The sequence below is a fragment of the Halichoerus grypus genome, chromosome 11, assembly GCF_964656455.1.
Source record: "Halichoerus grypus chromosome 11, mHalGry1.hap1.1, whole genome shotgun sequence".
In the NCBI taxonomy this organism is placed as follows: domain Eukaryota; kingdom Metazoa; phylum Chordata; class Mammalia; order Carnivora; family Phocidae; genus Halichoerus; species Halichoerus grypus.
In genome coordinates this window covers 44648668-44666550 of record NC_135722.1, presented here as the reverse complement: position 1 = coordinate 44666550, position 17883 = coordinate 44648668, and the positions used below count along the sequence as shown (strand labels likewise).

At 51.5% G+C, this 17883-nt stretch overlaps 1 protein-coding gene across 2 annotated transcripts in view; it reads right to left on the bottom strand.

Annotated features, from left to right (window-relative positions):
- The window catches only part of GALNT18 (polypeptide N-acetylgalactosaminyltransferase 18), a 348769-nt gene that overhangs the window by 164780 nt on the left and 166106 nt on the right, over window positions 1-17883 (bottom strand). For both annotated transcript variants that reach the window (XM_036087930.2, XM_036087929.2), the window contains exon 2: window positions 6747-6939. In XM_036087930.2, coding sequence (XP_035943823.2) covers window positions 6747-6939 — 193 coding nt within the window. The remainder of the gene's footprint in view (window positions 1-6746; window positions 6940-17883) is intronic.

The following is a 17883-nucleotide window of genomic DNA, read 5'->3' as shown; positions in this document are numbered from 1 at the left end:
CCACAAAGTCCAGAGATGAGGACCCTACAGCCCTCCAATTCATACGTGCAAACCTGTGGCCACACCCCAGTGGTGGCAGCAAATACCCAGTCACCTTGGATGGACTCTAACCTGCTCCTAGGGGGACTGAGCCCCTGGCTCCATGCTGTGTTCTCTCTCTGCTATATTCCCATTCCAGATCTTTCTACTTGGATATTCATACAGGATCTCTCCAGTTCAGGAATAGAGCTGGTGTGTGTGTGTGTGTGTGTATGTGTGTGTATGTGTGTGTGTGTGTGTGCATCTGTCCCAGTTGCTCCCTCCTGGGACTGCAGAAAATAGTCTAACCCCCTTTAGATCATACCCTCATCACTCTGTCTCAAGCTTGAGCCCCCCCAGTCAACCCAAAAGCCAGTCCACCCTACCCCCTGGGAGGGAGGGACAAGGACCTCAGGGGACACTGGAAAGAAAGGTGACATGATCACTGACAGACTCAGGAGCCTCTGAGGATCTCCCAGCGAGAGGCAGGAATAGTACCTGCTGGAGGCTCTGCCCTGAACTACCTTGGAGGTAGGCCATAGAGTTGCCATGGCAACTTTAAGCCTTGAAGCTTGCCACCCGGAGCTCCCTTGCTCCTACCCACACCCAAATGCCCACTAGCTCAGGCACTCGTCCCTTCCACTTTCCGCAGCTCCTGGTCAGAAATAACCACCATGGCCTGCAGAAAAGAATGAGGCGTGCACCTGTTGTTGTGGAACAATGGGCTCCCATATGCCACCTGCTCGACCTGCTGCCACTGGGTGGGGGCCTGCCCGTACCTTCCTGCCCTGAGCTGCTGACTGTCTTCAAGCCCCCATGATCCTCCTCCCCCACAATCACAACCCATCTTCTCAGTCCCCCCAAGGATGCTGCCTCCACCTTCTCTTTCCATCCCGCAGGCAGAGACCTCCCTGATCTCTTTCTTACACCCTCATTTTTCAAAAAACTGATGCTTCATCTACATGCAGTAAAATTCACAGATCTTAAGTGAATTTCATGAGTTTTGACAAATGAGGTCCACACCCCAATAACACTTGTTTTTCCCCTCTTCTCTTTTTGCCCCTGGTGGGTTATTTTGGAGCCTACAGATAAGGAGGAGGAGGGCGGATACTGAGAGGCTGTGTGTGCTCAAGCACACCGAGAAAGCCACAGGAGCGTTTGGAGCTTGCATCTGGGGATGGGAGGGATGGAGGAAAGCCCCCAGGTTGAGATGCAGCTTTTCTCCCCTTCAGTCATGAGGCCTGGGTGTCTTTCCAACCTAGAAAGCAAGAAGGCAAACCCCTGCCCAGATCTGGCAAAGGCCCCTCCTGGGGTGAGGTCCAGAAGGATCACCAAGGAAGACACCAACGTCCTGTCTCTCCTGGGTCTTCTCACCTGGATGGTGCTTGTTATAACAATGAAAGGAGAATAAATGGCACTTTGATTTCCCTCAAAGCCAACTGTCCTGGAGCCTGGAGGAAATTTGTCCTTTCTCTGGACAGACCAAAGAGCCCAGATGAGGCTAATAAAACTGCCACACTTCCAGTTCCCATGTCCTCCCTTCCCCAGGGGAGGAAATTTGTCCTTTCTCTGCACAGACCAAAAAGCCCAGATGAGGCTCATAAAACTGCCACACTTCCAGTTCCCACAGCCTCCCTTCCTCAGGGGAGGGCTGTCATAATTGGTAAAAGGAGGCTCCTTGCAGACGCCTCTCTGGGTCCTGCCTCCCTGCCTCAGAGACCACAGAACAGGGCTTCCGTGGGCCATTCAAGTCCAGCCCCTGACTTACTCCTAACCTGCAAGAATGGCCCCTCTGCAAGGAGACCAGGAGATGGTCAGCAAGCTTTGGGATCCCCTGCCCTGCTCTCCCACCACCTTCCACCTGGATTCCTGCTACGGTGTAAGCTCCTCGAGGTTTCTCTGTCTGGTGCTTTACTGGGTGCCTGGCACATCCTTGGAGCTCAATACATGTTTGTGGGATGAATGAATTAACAAAGCCTAGCAACCAGCTGGATGGACTTTTTTCCTTCTCATTGTCTTCTGCTGTGTATAAGACCCTGAGTATAGAATGGTCCTTTCAGTCAGATGACAAAAGTGGGTCAGATTGCATTTTTCAGCACCAAGAAAGGACCAGCCAGAAATGATGGAAGAGAGGGTGGGGCAGGATTTGGATCACCCACATTCCAGTCCAGGAATGAAGCCAAGCATAGTGTCAGGCTTAGAACTTGGAAGAGCAAACCCAAGAATACAAAGAGCAAAGTGCAAAATCCAAGGACACCTCCGGGGACAGAAGTCCCCAAGGGCACTGAGAATGAAGCAAGATCCACCTGGCCAGATACATCTGGAGACTGTCCTTAGCATGGTGCTTCCTCTCCAGATGCTACCCACCCCCACCCACCTTGCCTCATATCCCAACATTACCTGTAGCAAAGGCCTCATTCTCTGCCTCGATAATGGGTTTTATGTTCAGCAAAACAGTTTTACCAGCATTTAGAGAAGACTTTCCCGACTCAGACGAACTGATGGGCCCAGTGCTACATACTGTTCAAGCAGTCCCCATCCCCATTAGAGTGTCACAAATTGACACTTCAAGGCAGTAAGCGTGGTGGCGGTTACAAACACAGATTCTATTGCCAGACTACCTGGGTTCAAACCCCGGCTAAGCCACTAGCAGCCTTGAACAGATGTTACAGTCTCTCCGTGCCTCAGTTTCCTCTTTGGTAAAATGGGAACGAATAATAATACTGTCAAATAATAAGAAATATATATATTGGTCTCTGCCCCTGGTTTCTGCTCATATTTGGTCTTTGACCCCAGCTCCTGACACGGAGATCCTAAAACCCTTGTCATTCCCTGAGTGACAGGAGTGTCTGACACAGAGCTCCTAAGTGCCTTGGAATTTCTGGGTGATGGGAGCATCTCTTGATCTAATGAGGTGATTCTTGGTGGGCCCTGAATGATGGCTGGTCACCAGAAAGACCAAAGTTTGGAACAGAGGAGACGGGCTGGAAAGTGAGTTAATAATCCATCATGCCTACATGATGAAGCCTCCATACAGATCCTGAAAGTATGGGGTTCAGAGAGCTTCAAGGTTGCTGAACACATCTGCGCATACCAGGAGGATGATATACCCCAGGTCCACGGGGACAGAATCTCCTGTGCCTGGGACCCTCCCAGGCCCTCATCCTATATATCTCCTCATCAGACTGTTCATCTGTATCCTGTCTTACATCTTTCATAATCCACTGCTAAGTGTAAGCATTTCCCTGAGTTCTGTACCACTGCTAGCAAATTACTGAACTCCAGGACAGGTGGTGGGGACCTCACTTACAGCCGGTCAGAAGCACAGGTGACAACTGAGACTGGTGACTGGCCTTGAAGAGGGGGCGGTGTGGCGGGACTGAGCCTGTAGCCGGTGGGACGGATGCTAACTGCTGGTAGATAGAGCTACAACTGAATTGAACTGTAGGGCACCCAGCTAGTGTCACAGAATTGGCTGGCATGGAAAACCCCCACATAGCTGGTGTCAGAAGGATTGTGAGTAGGAGAATCAAGAACAGTGTGGGTTTCCCGGACGAGTCCCTACTCCAGAAGGTCACTGCGAGGAGTTGAAGAGTTAACAGAAATAGAGTGCCAAACGCATCCCTGCAAACATGGCTCATGCTAGAGAAATGTTTGCCAGTGTAATTTGGAATGGGATGATAGTAAAGACTTTGAAAAAATGTTTCCAAAATGAGTTAAACAGGATAAGCTAAGAAGCAATGACCTTGTTACAAGGCAGGAATGTTTTTAGGGAAATTAACAGACAAAGAGAGGCCCTGTTTCAGCTAAGCACACTCTTGTTTTGAGTGGTTCACCAACAGCTCTCCGATCTTGGTTGTGCGTCTGGCACGGGATCTGAAGTGGAGCTAGACGGAGCTTTCCAAGTACGTATGCAAAGAGAAACCGCATCCTTAAAGCCCCTGCAGAGAGCACTGGTGGAGGCTCACGGAGAGGGCTCAGCTCTGTCTTGTATCGGAGATTCCGTTTTTCCTTCCCTGAAAAGGCACCTTGCCCCACAGAGGAGGCATGGAAGCTCCATAAACTGTAGCTTTGTGCAGAGGGAAGGTCTTTCCATTACGATTATTGCTCAGAATTCTGCCCACCTGGAGTCCTTCAGAGATCCTGTCTCCGCAAACTCAGGAGCCCAGGCTGGACTGCCCCCTGAACCCCGCTGCCTCTACAGCATGCTTGCAAGGGAGGCCTGCCCTTCGGAGAAAGGCCGCATGGCCCAGTCCCCTCCACCCTTCACCTTCCTGTTTCTCTCCCATGGAAGCAGGAAGGAATAGCGACAGGGCACATCTCTCGATGAAGGGGTAAGGGGCTCCGGCGTCAGTTGGCTCCTAACAACACAGCCGTGGGCTACCATCAAAGGCCAGGATTTGGCATCTGGACACATGGGGTTGAGTCTCAGCTCAGCTACTTATCCAGCTGTGTGATCTCAGACATAACACTTACTCCTTCTGTTCCTCAGTTTCCTTAACTCTGAACGGGGAGAATGTGGCAGTTCCTTCCCTACCTCTGGGGCAGGTTGGTGTGGTCCAGATGGGAAGGGCATTCTCAACATGTCAAGCCCTGTGTAAATACCAGTCATTGTTATAGCCATGCTGCAGTCTGTTTCCATAGCTTCCTTCTCGGTTCCCCTCTAATTTGGAACAAATGTGCTTTGAGCGAGGCCTGAGCTGTACGTCAGAGCTGGCTGCAAAGTCTACAGCCCCTGTGTGGGCCAAGATCAAGGCGAAGGCCCCTGCAGGAGTCCTGGGACCCCAACTCCTCTTGAGGACCCTTTTCCCGGAGCCTCTAGGTTCTGCCCACATCAGACCTGCTTCTCTGCAGCCCCAGCCATGGTCTCTGCAGCACTGCCAGGGGGGTGAGACCCTGTGGCATTGAGATAAAGTCACCTTTGGGACACCCCCACAAGCCAACCCCATCCCAACACCTGCCCCCTGCCATCATGGCCCAAGTTAGCAGCACCTCTCACTGGGATAGGCAGAAGCCTCCTAACCGGTCTCCCTGCTCCCTCCCAGGCTCTTTCAGTCTGTTCTCAACACGGCAGCCACGGGGGCCTTTGAAAATGACAATCAGAGCATATTACCAGTCTGCTCGAGCGCTTCCCTTGGATCCCCACCTCACAGAGTACAAGCCACACCCCGTGCAGCAGCCTACAAAGCCCCAGAGCCCCTTGCCTGCGAGTCTCAACCTGGACTGCACACTGGAATCACCCGAGAGCTCTAAACAATACGGATACAGAGGGCCACCTCTGGAAACTCCTATCTAATTGGTCTAGGGTGTGGCCCGGGCATCAAGATCATTCTAAAGCTCCCTATGAGTTGAATGTGCAGCCAAGTTTGAGAACCACTGGCCTACTTGATCTGCTTCCTGTGGCCCCTCTGACCTCATCTCCGACTACCGCCTTCTCGCTTGCTCTGTTCCAGCTGCATGGGCCTCCTTTTTCAAACATGCCAAGCACACTTCTACCTCAGGACCTTTGTACCTGCTGGTCCCTCTAACTAGAAAGTTTCCCCCCAGGTATCCACATGGCTCGCTTTGTCATCTCTTCCGGATATTTGCTCAAATGTCACCTTCTTCGTGAGGCCTTTTCTGACCACCTCACTAAAAACCCAACCCCTCCTCCTATTCCAGGAAGTCCCTATTTCCCTCTCCAACTTTCTATTTCTTCATAGCATTTACTACCATCTAACATGCTACATATTTGACTTTTTTGTTTTGTTTATTATGTGTCCCTGCCCATCTAGAATGTAAGCTCTGTGAGGGCAAGGATTCCTGTCTGTTTTGTTCACTGCTCTATCCCTGTGCCTGGACTATGCTGGCGTGTATAAATGCTCAGCAAATATCCTTTAAATGAATATATACTCTTCTAGCTCTTGTAGATCCTCAGCTGCTCTTTCATCCCTAGAGTCCAACCAAGTTCTCCTCGGGCCAGGGAAAACCATACTCAATTATACAGTATACAGCAGGTGCTCAATAAATGTCTATGGAACTGAACTGAACTTTTCTCCCTAAAAGAACATAGCCTCCAAACCCAGCAGCAAGATCTTTCCTGAAAAAGATCTTTGTATCTTTCCTTCAGATATAAGCTCACTGTAGTTGGCAGCTTTAAGAAAAATTTAAAAATAAGGAGAAAGAGGGGGAAAGAAGGTATGGGGGGAGCTCACAAAAGTTAATGAGATTTTCTCAGCTGTGGTACATGCCCACACTTTTAATAATTAGGAGTAATAAGAATTCTAACTGAACCTTAAAGGAACATCTTCTGTAACAAAGAGAGAAATCAAGACAGACTTCTGTGTCAGGTGTAATGACTTATTAGCCCTGGAAGATGGATATACTTTAAATACTAATTTATAGGAAAAAATAATTGTTCATAAAAATGCAACTAATTGGGTTAAAAAGACTTATTAACAGGAACACCAGATGATTCTAGAGCCCGTGAGGAATAAATTGGGTTATTAATCCTCAACATCTCTCATGGAAGAAGACTTCCCCCTGCTTAGCAGATGGAGAAACTGAGGCTCTGGGAGGAGGAGGAGGAGAGTGACTTGCCCCATGAAGGCTGAGGGCACAAACCCTGGCTGAAGCAGGAGAGGGACCCAGGAGTCCGAATGCCCTGTCCTGACTCTGTTACCGGCACCGTGGTGACCCCATCTCCCCACAGGCAGGTCGAGAAGGGCCCAGCCACTGACTCTGCTCACCCACTAGGTCTGAGGTCAGGCAGGGGCCGGTCGAGGGGCAGGCGGTCACTGAGGTAGGCGTTGTAGCCGTAGTACTGGAACTGCTTCAGGGCTACGCGCCGGCCTTCAGGGCTGAGCTCCTGGCCCCAGTGTGCAAACAGAGAGGAGTCTGTGAAGGGCTCAGCCTCTGCCTCCTCAGGCTTGGCGGGAGCCTCTGGAGAAAGAAGGGACAAGGAGACAGCGGGTCAGAGTGCACCCCTACAAATGCCATGATAACCCCTTTCCCTTCCTCACCACCACCGTGGGTAAAACAATCTTATCCCCATATTTGGAGGCTGTGGGGAGAATAGACTGTAATCCTCATGCTTCCTCAAACTCATTTATCCATCCATCCATCCATCCATTCATCCATTCATTCATCATCCCTTCATCCATCCATTCATCCACAACCACTAGGCACAAGGGATATAGAAATATACCCTATAGGGTATACCGAGAGGCCGACGGATATGATCCCAATGCCCCATGGCTTCAAGTCAGAACTCCCTACTTTCCCCACCACAGATGCTAGCCCTAGCCCTCAAACTGGGCTTCCGCTTCTCTTTCCCAAGATTGCACCCCAACTCCCTGCCAGTCCTGAGCCTGCTCCATACCCAGGTCCTCTCACCGGGGTTCTTGTTGGCCTACCTCCCTCTCCATTGTCTAGTCTGCTATGACTGGCCTGGCCCCGTCGAGTGCCATTCACCTGGCTCCAAGGACCCCCAGCCAGACTGCCTTCTGCTGCTTCCAGACTGTGCCTACCAGAATAGGGAAATCAGTGGCACAGAGCGGTCACCCATGTACTCTGGACACTGAACAACAGGACCCCTGGTCGATTTGTAGGTAGGGGCAGCCCCCACACCAGGTCACAAGCTCATGGTTTCCCTGGAGTTTTCTAAGAAAATGAAGGGGGCATTATTACCCATAAGAGCAGGCACTTTGGATTCCACACAGACATAGATTCAAATAAATCCCTGCTCCACCATTCACTGGCTACACGGTCACAAGCAAACACTAAACCTCCCTACGCCTTGATCCCCCCATTTCTAATGCGGGTACACTAATACCAACCCACCGTCCCCAATCCCCCCCACCGCCCAGGATCTGAGAGGATTACATAAATAACGTCTATACAGCACTTAGGCCAGCATATGTCTCAGAAAAGTACACAATCCATGGTAACTAGCCTAGCACCTCGCAAGGGGAGCCTGGTGAGTCATCTGAATCTCTCTTTTATTGGGGCAACAGGTAGGTCTTGCCAGGACATAGGCTGATGGGTCAGAACTTTGGCATTCATTCTGAGAGACAGGTAGTCAAGGTCAGAAATCAGAGAAATTGGACAGAGATGCCAAGCCCACTTGATGGTACCCTCCGTGCTCATAACATGACATAAGTGAGAGATGGCACCAGGAGCCTGGAATGAGACAGAGACCAGAGGAAGCAGAAGCAGGTTAGGGACAGAAGGGGGAGGCTTGGGACACTTACCAATGACCACTCAGCCTTCTGCATGAAGCCTATGGGCATAGGACACACACCTATGCTGGGTAAAGATACAGGCTGGAGCCAGGCAAGGCCCTAAGGTTCCAGGGTCTTCCAGGTTGGAGAGCTCAGCGCTGCAGACCATAGCTCTTACTCCCACCTCCTCTTGGGGGGCTCTCATAAGAACCAGTCTGGGAGAGGGGAGGAGGCCTTCCAACACCCAGGATCCTCCTATCGTGGAAGGGGTGGTCCGGGGGTGGAAGCCCCTGTCCCTGCAGGTGCACGAAGGTTGTCTTGAGAGAAGGGGGCTTTTGTGGCTCCCTGCAAATTAGAGAGCCCTTGATTCTGAAGCAGAGCAAGCATACTGATGCCAGAGACTTTAGTGAGAGAGACGCCCAAAGATGTGTCATCAGGGCTGGGGCTCCCAGGTGCTGGGAGAACCTGTGGAAGGCACCTCACCTCTCCTGACCATGTCCTTGGGACATACCCCACACTGGAGGTACGTGTATCTCCTGGGAGAACCATCATAGCTAACCCCCGCTGAGTGCTGACCACCAGTCAGGCTCTGCTGTGAAGGGTTTTCCCCCATCAACTCATCGCGTCCTGTGAGCTGGGGACTATCTTCGTTTCCGTGTTACAGGTAGTGAAAGTGAGGCACAGGCTGAGGATGAGAAACCTGCCCTGACTCACTCATAAGGAAGCGAAGTAGGGGATGGTCAGTCCCGGGAGGTCTGTCTCCCAAGGCAGCGGTCCTGACCACTAGACCACACTGGTTCTACGTGGCAGTGGGCTGGGACACACAAGAGTTGCATAGATAAACATGGCAGACCAACTTTCCTTAAAGAGATGGAAGGAAACTCAGATATACAAAACAGATTAGGACCTAAGAAGGAGTAAAATGCAAACCATGTGAGCATTTCTATGACCAAGCAAGAAATGTGGTGGCCACTCAAAGTTCCAAAGTTCCAGAACCCAGCGCACACTTGTTCTCCCCTCCGAGGCATGTGTGAAGGGAGGCCCAGGGCTTACGTGATCGTAAAGGTCCTTGCTCTCTCTAAAAAGATGTATGGCTCATTCATTTGGAATGTTGGGGGCAGTAAAAATCTGAATCAGTGAGCCAACGGAATCATATAATATTTAAAAGAAATGGAGTTTTACTGCTCTCACATACCTACCTAAATGGATATTACCAAGTAAAATGAGATCAGTTAATGAAAAAATTATGATTCACAATTAGACCTGTGTTGCATAAAAATGTATTATAAACATACTCAAGTCCTAGGTTCTACCACGTGCTCCCATCTTTTTGCTCAGCATGGGTATAAACCACAACAAACTGGAAAGCAATGGGTCTTGAATGATAAATCAGGGGCACAGCAGTGGCAAGAAGACCTCTCTGTTGAATTCCTGCCCAGAGCCAAGCACCATGCCAGCCGATGTCTTTACCCAAAGTTATCTCTGTCTTGCTCACGCGTGTGGACTCCATGAGGGCAGGTCGACATCTGTCTGGCTCCCTGCTGTGCCCCCAGCACAGCACACATCTCTTGCAAGGGGCTCCATAAACCATTTTAAATAAGTTAGTTGATAAGTACCCCGTAGAGGTTAGTTATTAGACATGAAGAAACCAAATGAAAAGGTTAAATGACCAATCCAAGGTCACCCAGTTTGTCAGGGGGCATTGGAGAAAGGTCTGGCTCCCTCCAAACCTCACATTCTTCCCTCTATACCTCAAATGGCAAACGATAGTCTGAGGGCCAAATCTGGCCCGCCACCCATTTTGTAAATAAGGCTTTCCTGGACCACAGCCTCATCCACGTGCTTACATATTATCTACAGCTACTTTAGAGCTACAAGGGCAGAGTCAAGTACATGCAACAGAGCCCATGTGGCCTAAAAAATAAAAAATACTTAACTATCTGGTCCTTTAAGAAAATGCATGCTGACTCCCTGCTCTACCTGCCATGTGACATCCAAAGGGCTGGTTAAGAGGACTGGTTGTGGAGTCAGAATCTGGGTTTTACACTCCAGATCTACCATTCACCGGTTTGGTCTAGCTTACCTGCACCTGTTTCCCCAACCAGAAAATGTCGTTGATAATATTAGTACCCTTTTCATAGAGTATGCGTGCATATTTGATGAGATGTTCCATGTAAGGAGCTTAGCACAGGGTCTGGCATAATAAATGTTAGCTCCTAAGGAACCACAGAGACCCACAGCCCCACCAGGGTGCCCTTCTGACACTTCCTGAGTTCAGATGGAGAAGGTAGATGGCTCTGCCCTGAGGTCCCCAGCTCTGAAAGATGTTGCTGCTGTCCAGCCCCCAGAGGAAGGGTTTCCATGTCCACTGACAAGTGGCCTACACTTAACTGGGTCTACACCCAACGACTCCCTTCTCTGTCTAGTAAGAAAGCAGTCTGACATGGTCATCAGCAAAGGAGGACCATCTTTGACATGTTGGTGTGACAGGAAAAGAGGCTCCAGGGAAGTACAAGGGTCCAGGGGCATCTGGACACATCTGGTGATGGGCCAGACCAAGGGCTGTCTGTCACCCTGGGACGAGGCACCTGTTTGGAGCAGACTTGGGCTATGCTGGAGTATAACATTTCCTACTGGGGTCTGGACCTACCTGAGCGCACCTGACCAAGCGAGGGGGGACTCCGAAGAAGTATATATCCGGACGGCTGAGAGCTCCCCAAGGACAGCTCACTCATGGCAGAGATTAAGTGGGGCACAGCACAGTGAACACAGCCTGGAGCAGAGCCAGAGTTTAGAGGGTTCTGAGTACAGCACAAACCCTGTAATCCTTGCCCATTTCTCACCCAGCCCGGGTGCTTGTCTGGGTCCTAGGGACAGCAGGCTGGCAGCGGACACTGAAAGGCCATTCCACCAGACAGCCACACAGAGGGTCCGACTGGCACCGTGTAACACAAAGGCAGGGAAGCACTCCCCCCGCCTTCCCCCACTATGAGCTCTGTGGCATGGGCAGGCGGGGAGCCCCAAGCAGGACATGAGCAGACCCGCAGGCCGGGGGAAGACACTGCCATGCTATGCCCCTCTCTGCACCGTAGCCTCCAATGGCCAACTGTCTCCTCAGCATGAAAGACCGAGTCCCTACACTTAGTCCCTAACACTTAGAAGACCCTACAAGGCTCCTGGTGATCAAGACCCTGAGAGCTCACCCGCCCCCCCGCCCCCACTGCCCCCTTGTCTTCTCTACTCCAGCCACATTGGCCCCTCACCAGACTCACCAGGCACATCTCACCTCAGGGCCTTTGCTCTTGTGCTTCCTTCTACACCCCATGGCTAGCTCCCCTCACTTCCTTACTCAGAAGTCATTTTCTCAGCAAAGCCTCTTCTAAGCATTCGATCTCCGTGTTCCCTCTGCACCCACTGAAGTCCTTCTTCTATTTGTCTTGCTTGTTGTCTTTCCCGACTCAAATGTGAGCTCTGTGAAGTCGGGGATTTGCTCTGTTCTCTGAGGAACCCCCAGGGCTTAGGACAGTGCCTGTTCTGGCAGGTGCTTAATGAATATCAGGAAGACGAATGAATGGAGCAGTGGCAGTATGACAGGAGAGGAGAGCCCCCCATCCGTTAGGGATTCCCCACGTCCTCAGAGGGAGTTGAAAGGGGCCTGGAGTCCTGTGTCAGCAAGTAGGAATGTGAAGCCGGTAAAGGGCAGGGCAAATTCCATTTGTGAGCAGTTAATTTCCTACCTAGTTCACTTATACGAAGCCTTTTGAGATTATCAGTATGCTTTTAGAAACTTCTTACGGAGTTTCATGGAATGTGGTCGTTGGCAGACAACCCCCCCCCACCCCCAGGACTCTTTGGTAAATCTCTTACAACAGAAAATTACCTGGAATCTCTCCCAAGCATCCAGAACAGGACTGTGCACAGAGAAACCACCCCAAAAAACATGGGAGAAGAGAACTAAGGAAGGAGGGAGGAAAGGCTGTGTGTGTTTCTTGCCTCTTCCTCTTTCTACTCTCACCTGGAAGAGCTCAGAATGAAAAGACCACAGGAAGGCTCCAAAGTCCCAGAAACCCAGATGCAGGGGACAATGAGGTGGCAAGACCCAGAGTCTTCAGAAAACTAACCAGCATGTCTTCAGGGAGTTTCTGACCCAAACCACAGAGCCTCAGAGAGACTGAGAGTCAGGTCAGGTGTCCCCATTCCTCCCCAAAGTTCCCGCAGACATGTGGCTGCCAGCCTTCCTCCTGAGCTCACCCCTGGCTTGGTCTCTAAGGTGCTTGCTACAGAAATCCCTGTCAACAAACTCAAGGGGAGGAGTCCCCTGAGAGGTCACTAATCGCTCCACCTTTTGAAGAGAAAAGGCACGTTTGATGGATCTGTGCAAAGCATGACATTTCTGACGCTGAGAAAAGAGGCTGACTTCTTCCTCCTCTTTGACATCTCTCAGAGGAACGGGCCTTTTGCTTTGTGGGCACTGCCCCTCTGGCCCAGGGAACAGCCATTTCTGCTCATCCCTAGAATGCCCTCTTGGCCAGCATGTGGGAACTGCTGCTCGGTCAGCTTTATCCCGAGGGGCTCCCCGTGGCTGCACCTCCTTCACTGCTGGGCTTTGGGAGTCACCGTCAGCTCTGCCCCAAAGGGAGTTAACTCTTCTTATCAGACGATCAACAAATACTCAAGCAAGTGTATTGTGCGCCAGGCCTATTGCTGGGCATTGGAAATATAAAGACCACTCAGACTCGGTGCCTACCCTCAAGCAAATCCAGTCTAATGGAAAAGCCGGTTGTACGGAGAATGTGATCAGTGCTCGGATCCAGGGTGGGTAACATGCCACTGGGTCACTGAAGAGGGAAGAGTTGCATGCAGGGAAGGCTTCCCAGAGGAGAGGATGCTCAAGTTAGATATGAAGAGTAAGTGAGATTCACAGGCTCACTCTGGAGAAGGGCACCCCTAGGGCAGGACCAATAGGAGCAAAAATGCAGAAGCAGGAGAGAGCACAGTGTGGGGCTCAAGGCCTCTGGACAGATGGCTATCCACAGTTGAAGCCAGAGAAGAAGAACCAGAGCTGCTGGGGTCTCAGGAGGCCTGGGACAACAGGATGTCTGGAAGATCCATACTGAAAACTGCAAGTCTGAAAGGCCAGGATTGGCCATATCATTTGGAAATAGTTTATGAACCTATAAGCACATATATAGATAGTATGCCAAAGCCCGACATGCTAACCATCACCAAAGGTACTGTCTCAACTGGCAAAATACATTATTTGAGGTCCAGTGAGGAGGGCAACTGCAGGCCAATCTTGGGTGTCTACTGCAAACCCTTTGGCCTTTGAACTGATCCCTTGTACCCTGTAGCCCCGTTCCATTGCCCTGCCCTGCCAGGTGGTGAGGCCAGGCCATCACAGTGGCCTGTGATGTAGGGTCTACCCTTCCCATCACAGATAAGAGGAAACCACAGCTGCATCCCCAGCCTCCCTCCGTGTTGTGAGCCAACACACACTGGCTTGAAGACCAGAAACTTCGGCTCCGGGAGCAGACCCAGCCGGTCTGTGCTGGCTCACTGCAACATTCAACTACCAGAATACTTCCACAGTGCCGGTCAACAGCTGCTGCCCCGAGCCCCTCCAGGTGGCCTTGCTACCCCAGCTGCTCTGCCTCTCTTCTTGGAATACTCCAGGTCTTTCCACCGGCCAGCAACTACAAGGTGCATGCCTGGCCTGGCCAGCAGTCCCAGGACCTTGGCCCACACTGCGGCCAGCATTCATGCCTGTGCCTCGCTGGTTAAGTGTAGTTTGACTATCACTTGCTCTGAACCCTTCCTAGGAGGCCCCTGTGAATAAGAAGGCCAGAGACCTTTCACTCAGCTCATCTGCTTCCCCCCTGTTAATGCCCAGCTCTCATCGTGCATGATGTGTTTTCTCAAAAGTTCTACCCGTGATCACATGGGGCATCGGGAAACACCACATTATGGTCTCAGAGATATGCCCACAGTGCCACACATGCAGCCCACTAATGAGAGCAGAGAATTACAGATGCACGTCCTGACAGCCTCTATGCTAATTCACGGAGACAGGAGGGAAGTAGGGCAGGAGAGCAGCTTGTGAGGCTTTGAGCGATGAATGCAACAAAGGCCACAGCTCTGAGGTTGTGGCCCGGTGCGCCCGCCAGACCCTCAGCTCTGCCAAGGCTTTCGAGGCTCGTGAAGCCACTGATGCTGGAAGCGGGAAGAGTACTTGTGTGAGGGCGGCTGCTGGGGTGAGCAGCCCGAACGAGGGCTTGCCCAGCTGCTTTTGCTCAGGGTCTTGGCGGTGCCGAGACCGCACAATGGAGTGGAAAGAAAATGGGTTTGGGAGTGAAACAGACATTGTGCTGCTGCCCAGCCCCGTCCACTTCTGACTGCCTGTCTTCTCCAGGACCGCATTCCTGGCCATCCCTCATCTTTTGCAGCTGAGCCCCTTAGCCGGCCCCTGCTGTGCACTTTACCGAAGCTCTGAGATGCTGCTGGCTCCTTGGAGAAGCTGCAGGAGAGGCTAAAGCCCAGACCTCCCCCTAAGCAAGAACCCAAGACCCATCTCTGCTCCTTGGATTTTAAGATAAATCCTAAAACAGCAGTGGAAGGGGTCACATGGCACAGTGGCTGATGGAGGCCAAAGGAGTCTGGAGCTCCCCCTGCAGGGCTGGGTGGCAGTACCAGTTGAAGCCCGCTGAGGGGCAGGCAGAGCCACCAGGAACCGAGCTCACATCACTTAGGACCCCCGGCCCGTTGCCTACGCTGAGCCACGTATTCACTGGAAGCCGCAGCTCTGCTTCTGGCGCCTCCAGGGGTATCTGTGCAGGAAAGTGATGGAGCCTTCTTGTTGCTTGTGGTTTTACTCAGTTTACTATATATTCCTCTTTCCGGCAGAGTTGAACAGGCTTTGAGAGCGTGCGGGGAGGGGGCCTAGCTTCTGCCCCGCAGCCAGTCCTATAGCCACTGCTATTTCTGCTCCTACCTTCAGGCCATGCTCAAAGCCAAAGCTCTGGGTGTTCGGTGCTGAGATCCAGAACCCAGTCATGAGGAGGCAGGGAGAAAGCGGGACAGACCGGCGGGCCCGTGTCCCAGGTAGCTGCCTGCTGTGGGCACTAGAACCTGTGTATAAGGTTTATCTATGGGCCTGTCCCCTGGTCCTCCTGGAGTGTTCTGGAGATCCTTCTCTCCCCACTCCTGGGGAGCTGTTCACTCTCTCTGGACAAGACCTGCAGCCTGACCCTTCCATCCTCCGCCCTCTCCTGTGGAATGGGAACAGCCTGCCAAGCTGCTGTGTAGAGTCACCATGAAGTTGGCTTTTGGAAGGCTGAAGGCTAAGCATTAAATAATGGAGTCGGCCTTGCCGAATCTCCCAGATAAGAACTCTTAAAGGATGTTTCCTTTTCTTCTACCTCATTTAATTTTTTTTAACAGCTTTATTGGGGTACAATTTATATACCATAAAATTCACCCATTTCAAATGTACAATTCAATGATTTTTAGGAAAATTTTCTTCTACGCTTGAGATGCCTTGTTGCATGCTTTATCGGGGGCTAAAAAGAAAAGGCTAATTGAATATCCAGAAATGTACATTTTTCTTGTCGGCTCTCAGTAAACTCTTGCCTGCTGGCTTCCGGCTGGTGAGAAGTCACCATTATTCCTACTAAAGAGCCTGGTGCTGGGGTACCGCCTGAGCAGCCCAGGCCGGTCCCCTGGAGGCCCACCACCACTGGAGGGCTACTGCTGAGGCTGGGTTCGCTCCACTACACAGGGATGGATGTCACCCTGAATAGCAGGCCAGTCTGGGCTGCCTTCAGCTTGCCTTCTGCTGTGTCGTCCCCACAGCCCAGGATGTGTGTCTCCCTTCCCTCCCCTCCCAGCATCCAGCCCAGAGGCCCACAGCCAGCCTCTGTGCCCAGGGCCCCAGCCACAGCGGGGCGCTGAGAGCTTGTGGGAAACAATAGCCTGAGGGGCAGGAGGCCTCAGCCAGCTCTCACCTCCAACACTGGGCAAGTCCGCTGCTCCTTGATCCCCTTTTCTCGTCTGTAAGATGGACCCAGTGTTTGGGTTTTATTTGGGAGAAAAAGGAGGACTTTAGCACATCATTGTGGTGCTTTTTCTTATCCTGGAAAAGCAAGACTCTGCCTCTACTGGGGCTCCCAAGGGGAAATTTTGGGGATCTTATAAACACCCTTTGATATGCTGAGAGCCCTAATAATAAGGAAATAAAGTATTCTGCATAAGGTATATCCCCTCTCTACTTCTAGAGGTGCATTAGAATTCCAGCTAAAGGTCTTTTGCCTGCAGCCCTCACAATTAGGCTTTCTCTTCCAGGGATCCTCAGAACTGCTAAGAGAAAGAAGTGAAATCTGACAAGAGAAAGCTCGGAGCTAATCAGAAGAAAGGAGCCCTGACAGTCTCAGGTCTGACACCATTAAAATCTTCTGCGCAATGACTTTATTCGTCGAGGCAAAGGCAAATGTGGGAAAGCTTCCTCCAACATCCGAAGGATGTTGTGGGGGAGAAGCGAGACTTCTTCTCAACACTTCATGACCAGGCAGGGGGGCTTCCTGCAGGGGCTCTGGAGTCAGCTCTGCCCTTGACCAGCTGGCTGACCTTGGTCAAGCTCTCGAGCCTTTCTGAACCCGAGCTTGCTCATCTGTTTAATGGGGACAATGCTATCTACCGCTAGCTCACCGCAGAGGTGAGGTTCTGGAGACCCAGGAGTCTGACAGGGTTTCCCCGAGATAAAATCAAGGCGTTGGCACGGCTGCTTTCCTTTCTGAATGTTCTAAGGGAGAATCCATTTCCCAGGATTCTTGAATCTTTGAATCTTCTCCAGCTTCTAGAAGCCACCCACATTCCGTGGCTCACGGCCCTTTTACTCCAAGGTGGATGCCAACAACGGTGGCTTGTCTCCTCTTCATGTGGCATCGCTCTGACTTTCTCTTCTGATCCCTTCTTCCACTTCTAAGGAGTCTGAGATGACCTCGGGCCCACCTGGATCATCTAGGATGCTTTCTCTATTTTTTTTTTTTTTTAAAGATTTTATTTATTCGACAGAGAGAGACATAGCGAGAGAGGGAACACAAGCAGGGGGAGTGGCAGTGGGAGAAGCAGGCTTCCCGCGGAGCAGGGAGCCTGATGTGGGGCTCGATCCCAGGACCCTGGGATCACGACCTGAGCCGAAGGCAGCTGCTTAACCGACTGAGCCACCCAGGCGCCCGCTCTATTTTGAAGTCAGCTGATAACCACCTCCATTCCATCTGCAACTTTAATTCCCCGCTGCCATGTAGGGTAATAAATTCACAGGCCCCAGAGATTGACATGTGCACACCTTTTGGGGGGTGGTGGTCATTTTTTTGCCTACCTACCCCAGTAAGAGTTCCATCACTGTGGGTTTTGCCATCAATAAAAAGAAGATGCTAATACCTTGCCCTGGGGGCTGTAGGGAGACAAAGGAATGACACTAATATTTGTTGAACACCAAGCAGGTGCCAGCACTACTCTCAGCACAGAGTCCTCTCATCCCTGACACTCCGGTGAGACTGCACGCGGGGATATGACCGGGGCTATCGGGGCACGACTGACAGCCAGGTTCTCCAAAGAAGCAGGTGCACATGAGGGTAGCAGGTGGCCGTGAGCCGTGCAGGGACCTCAT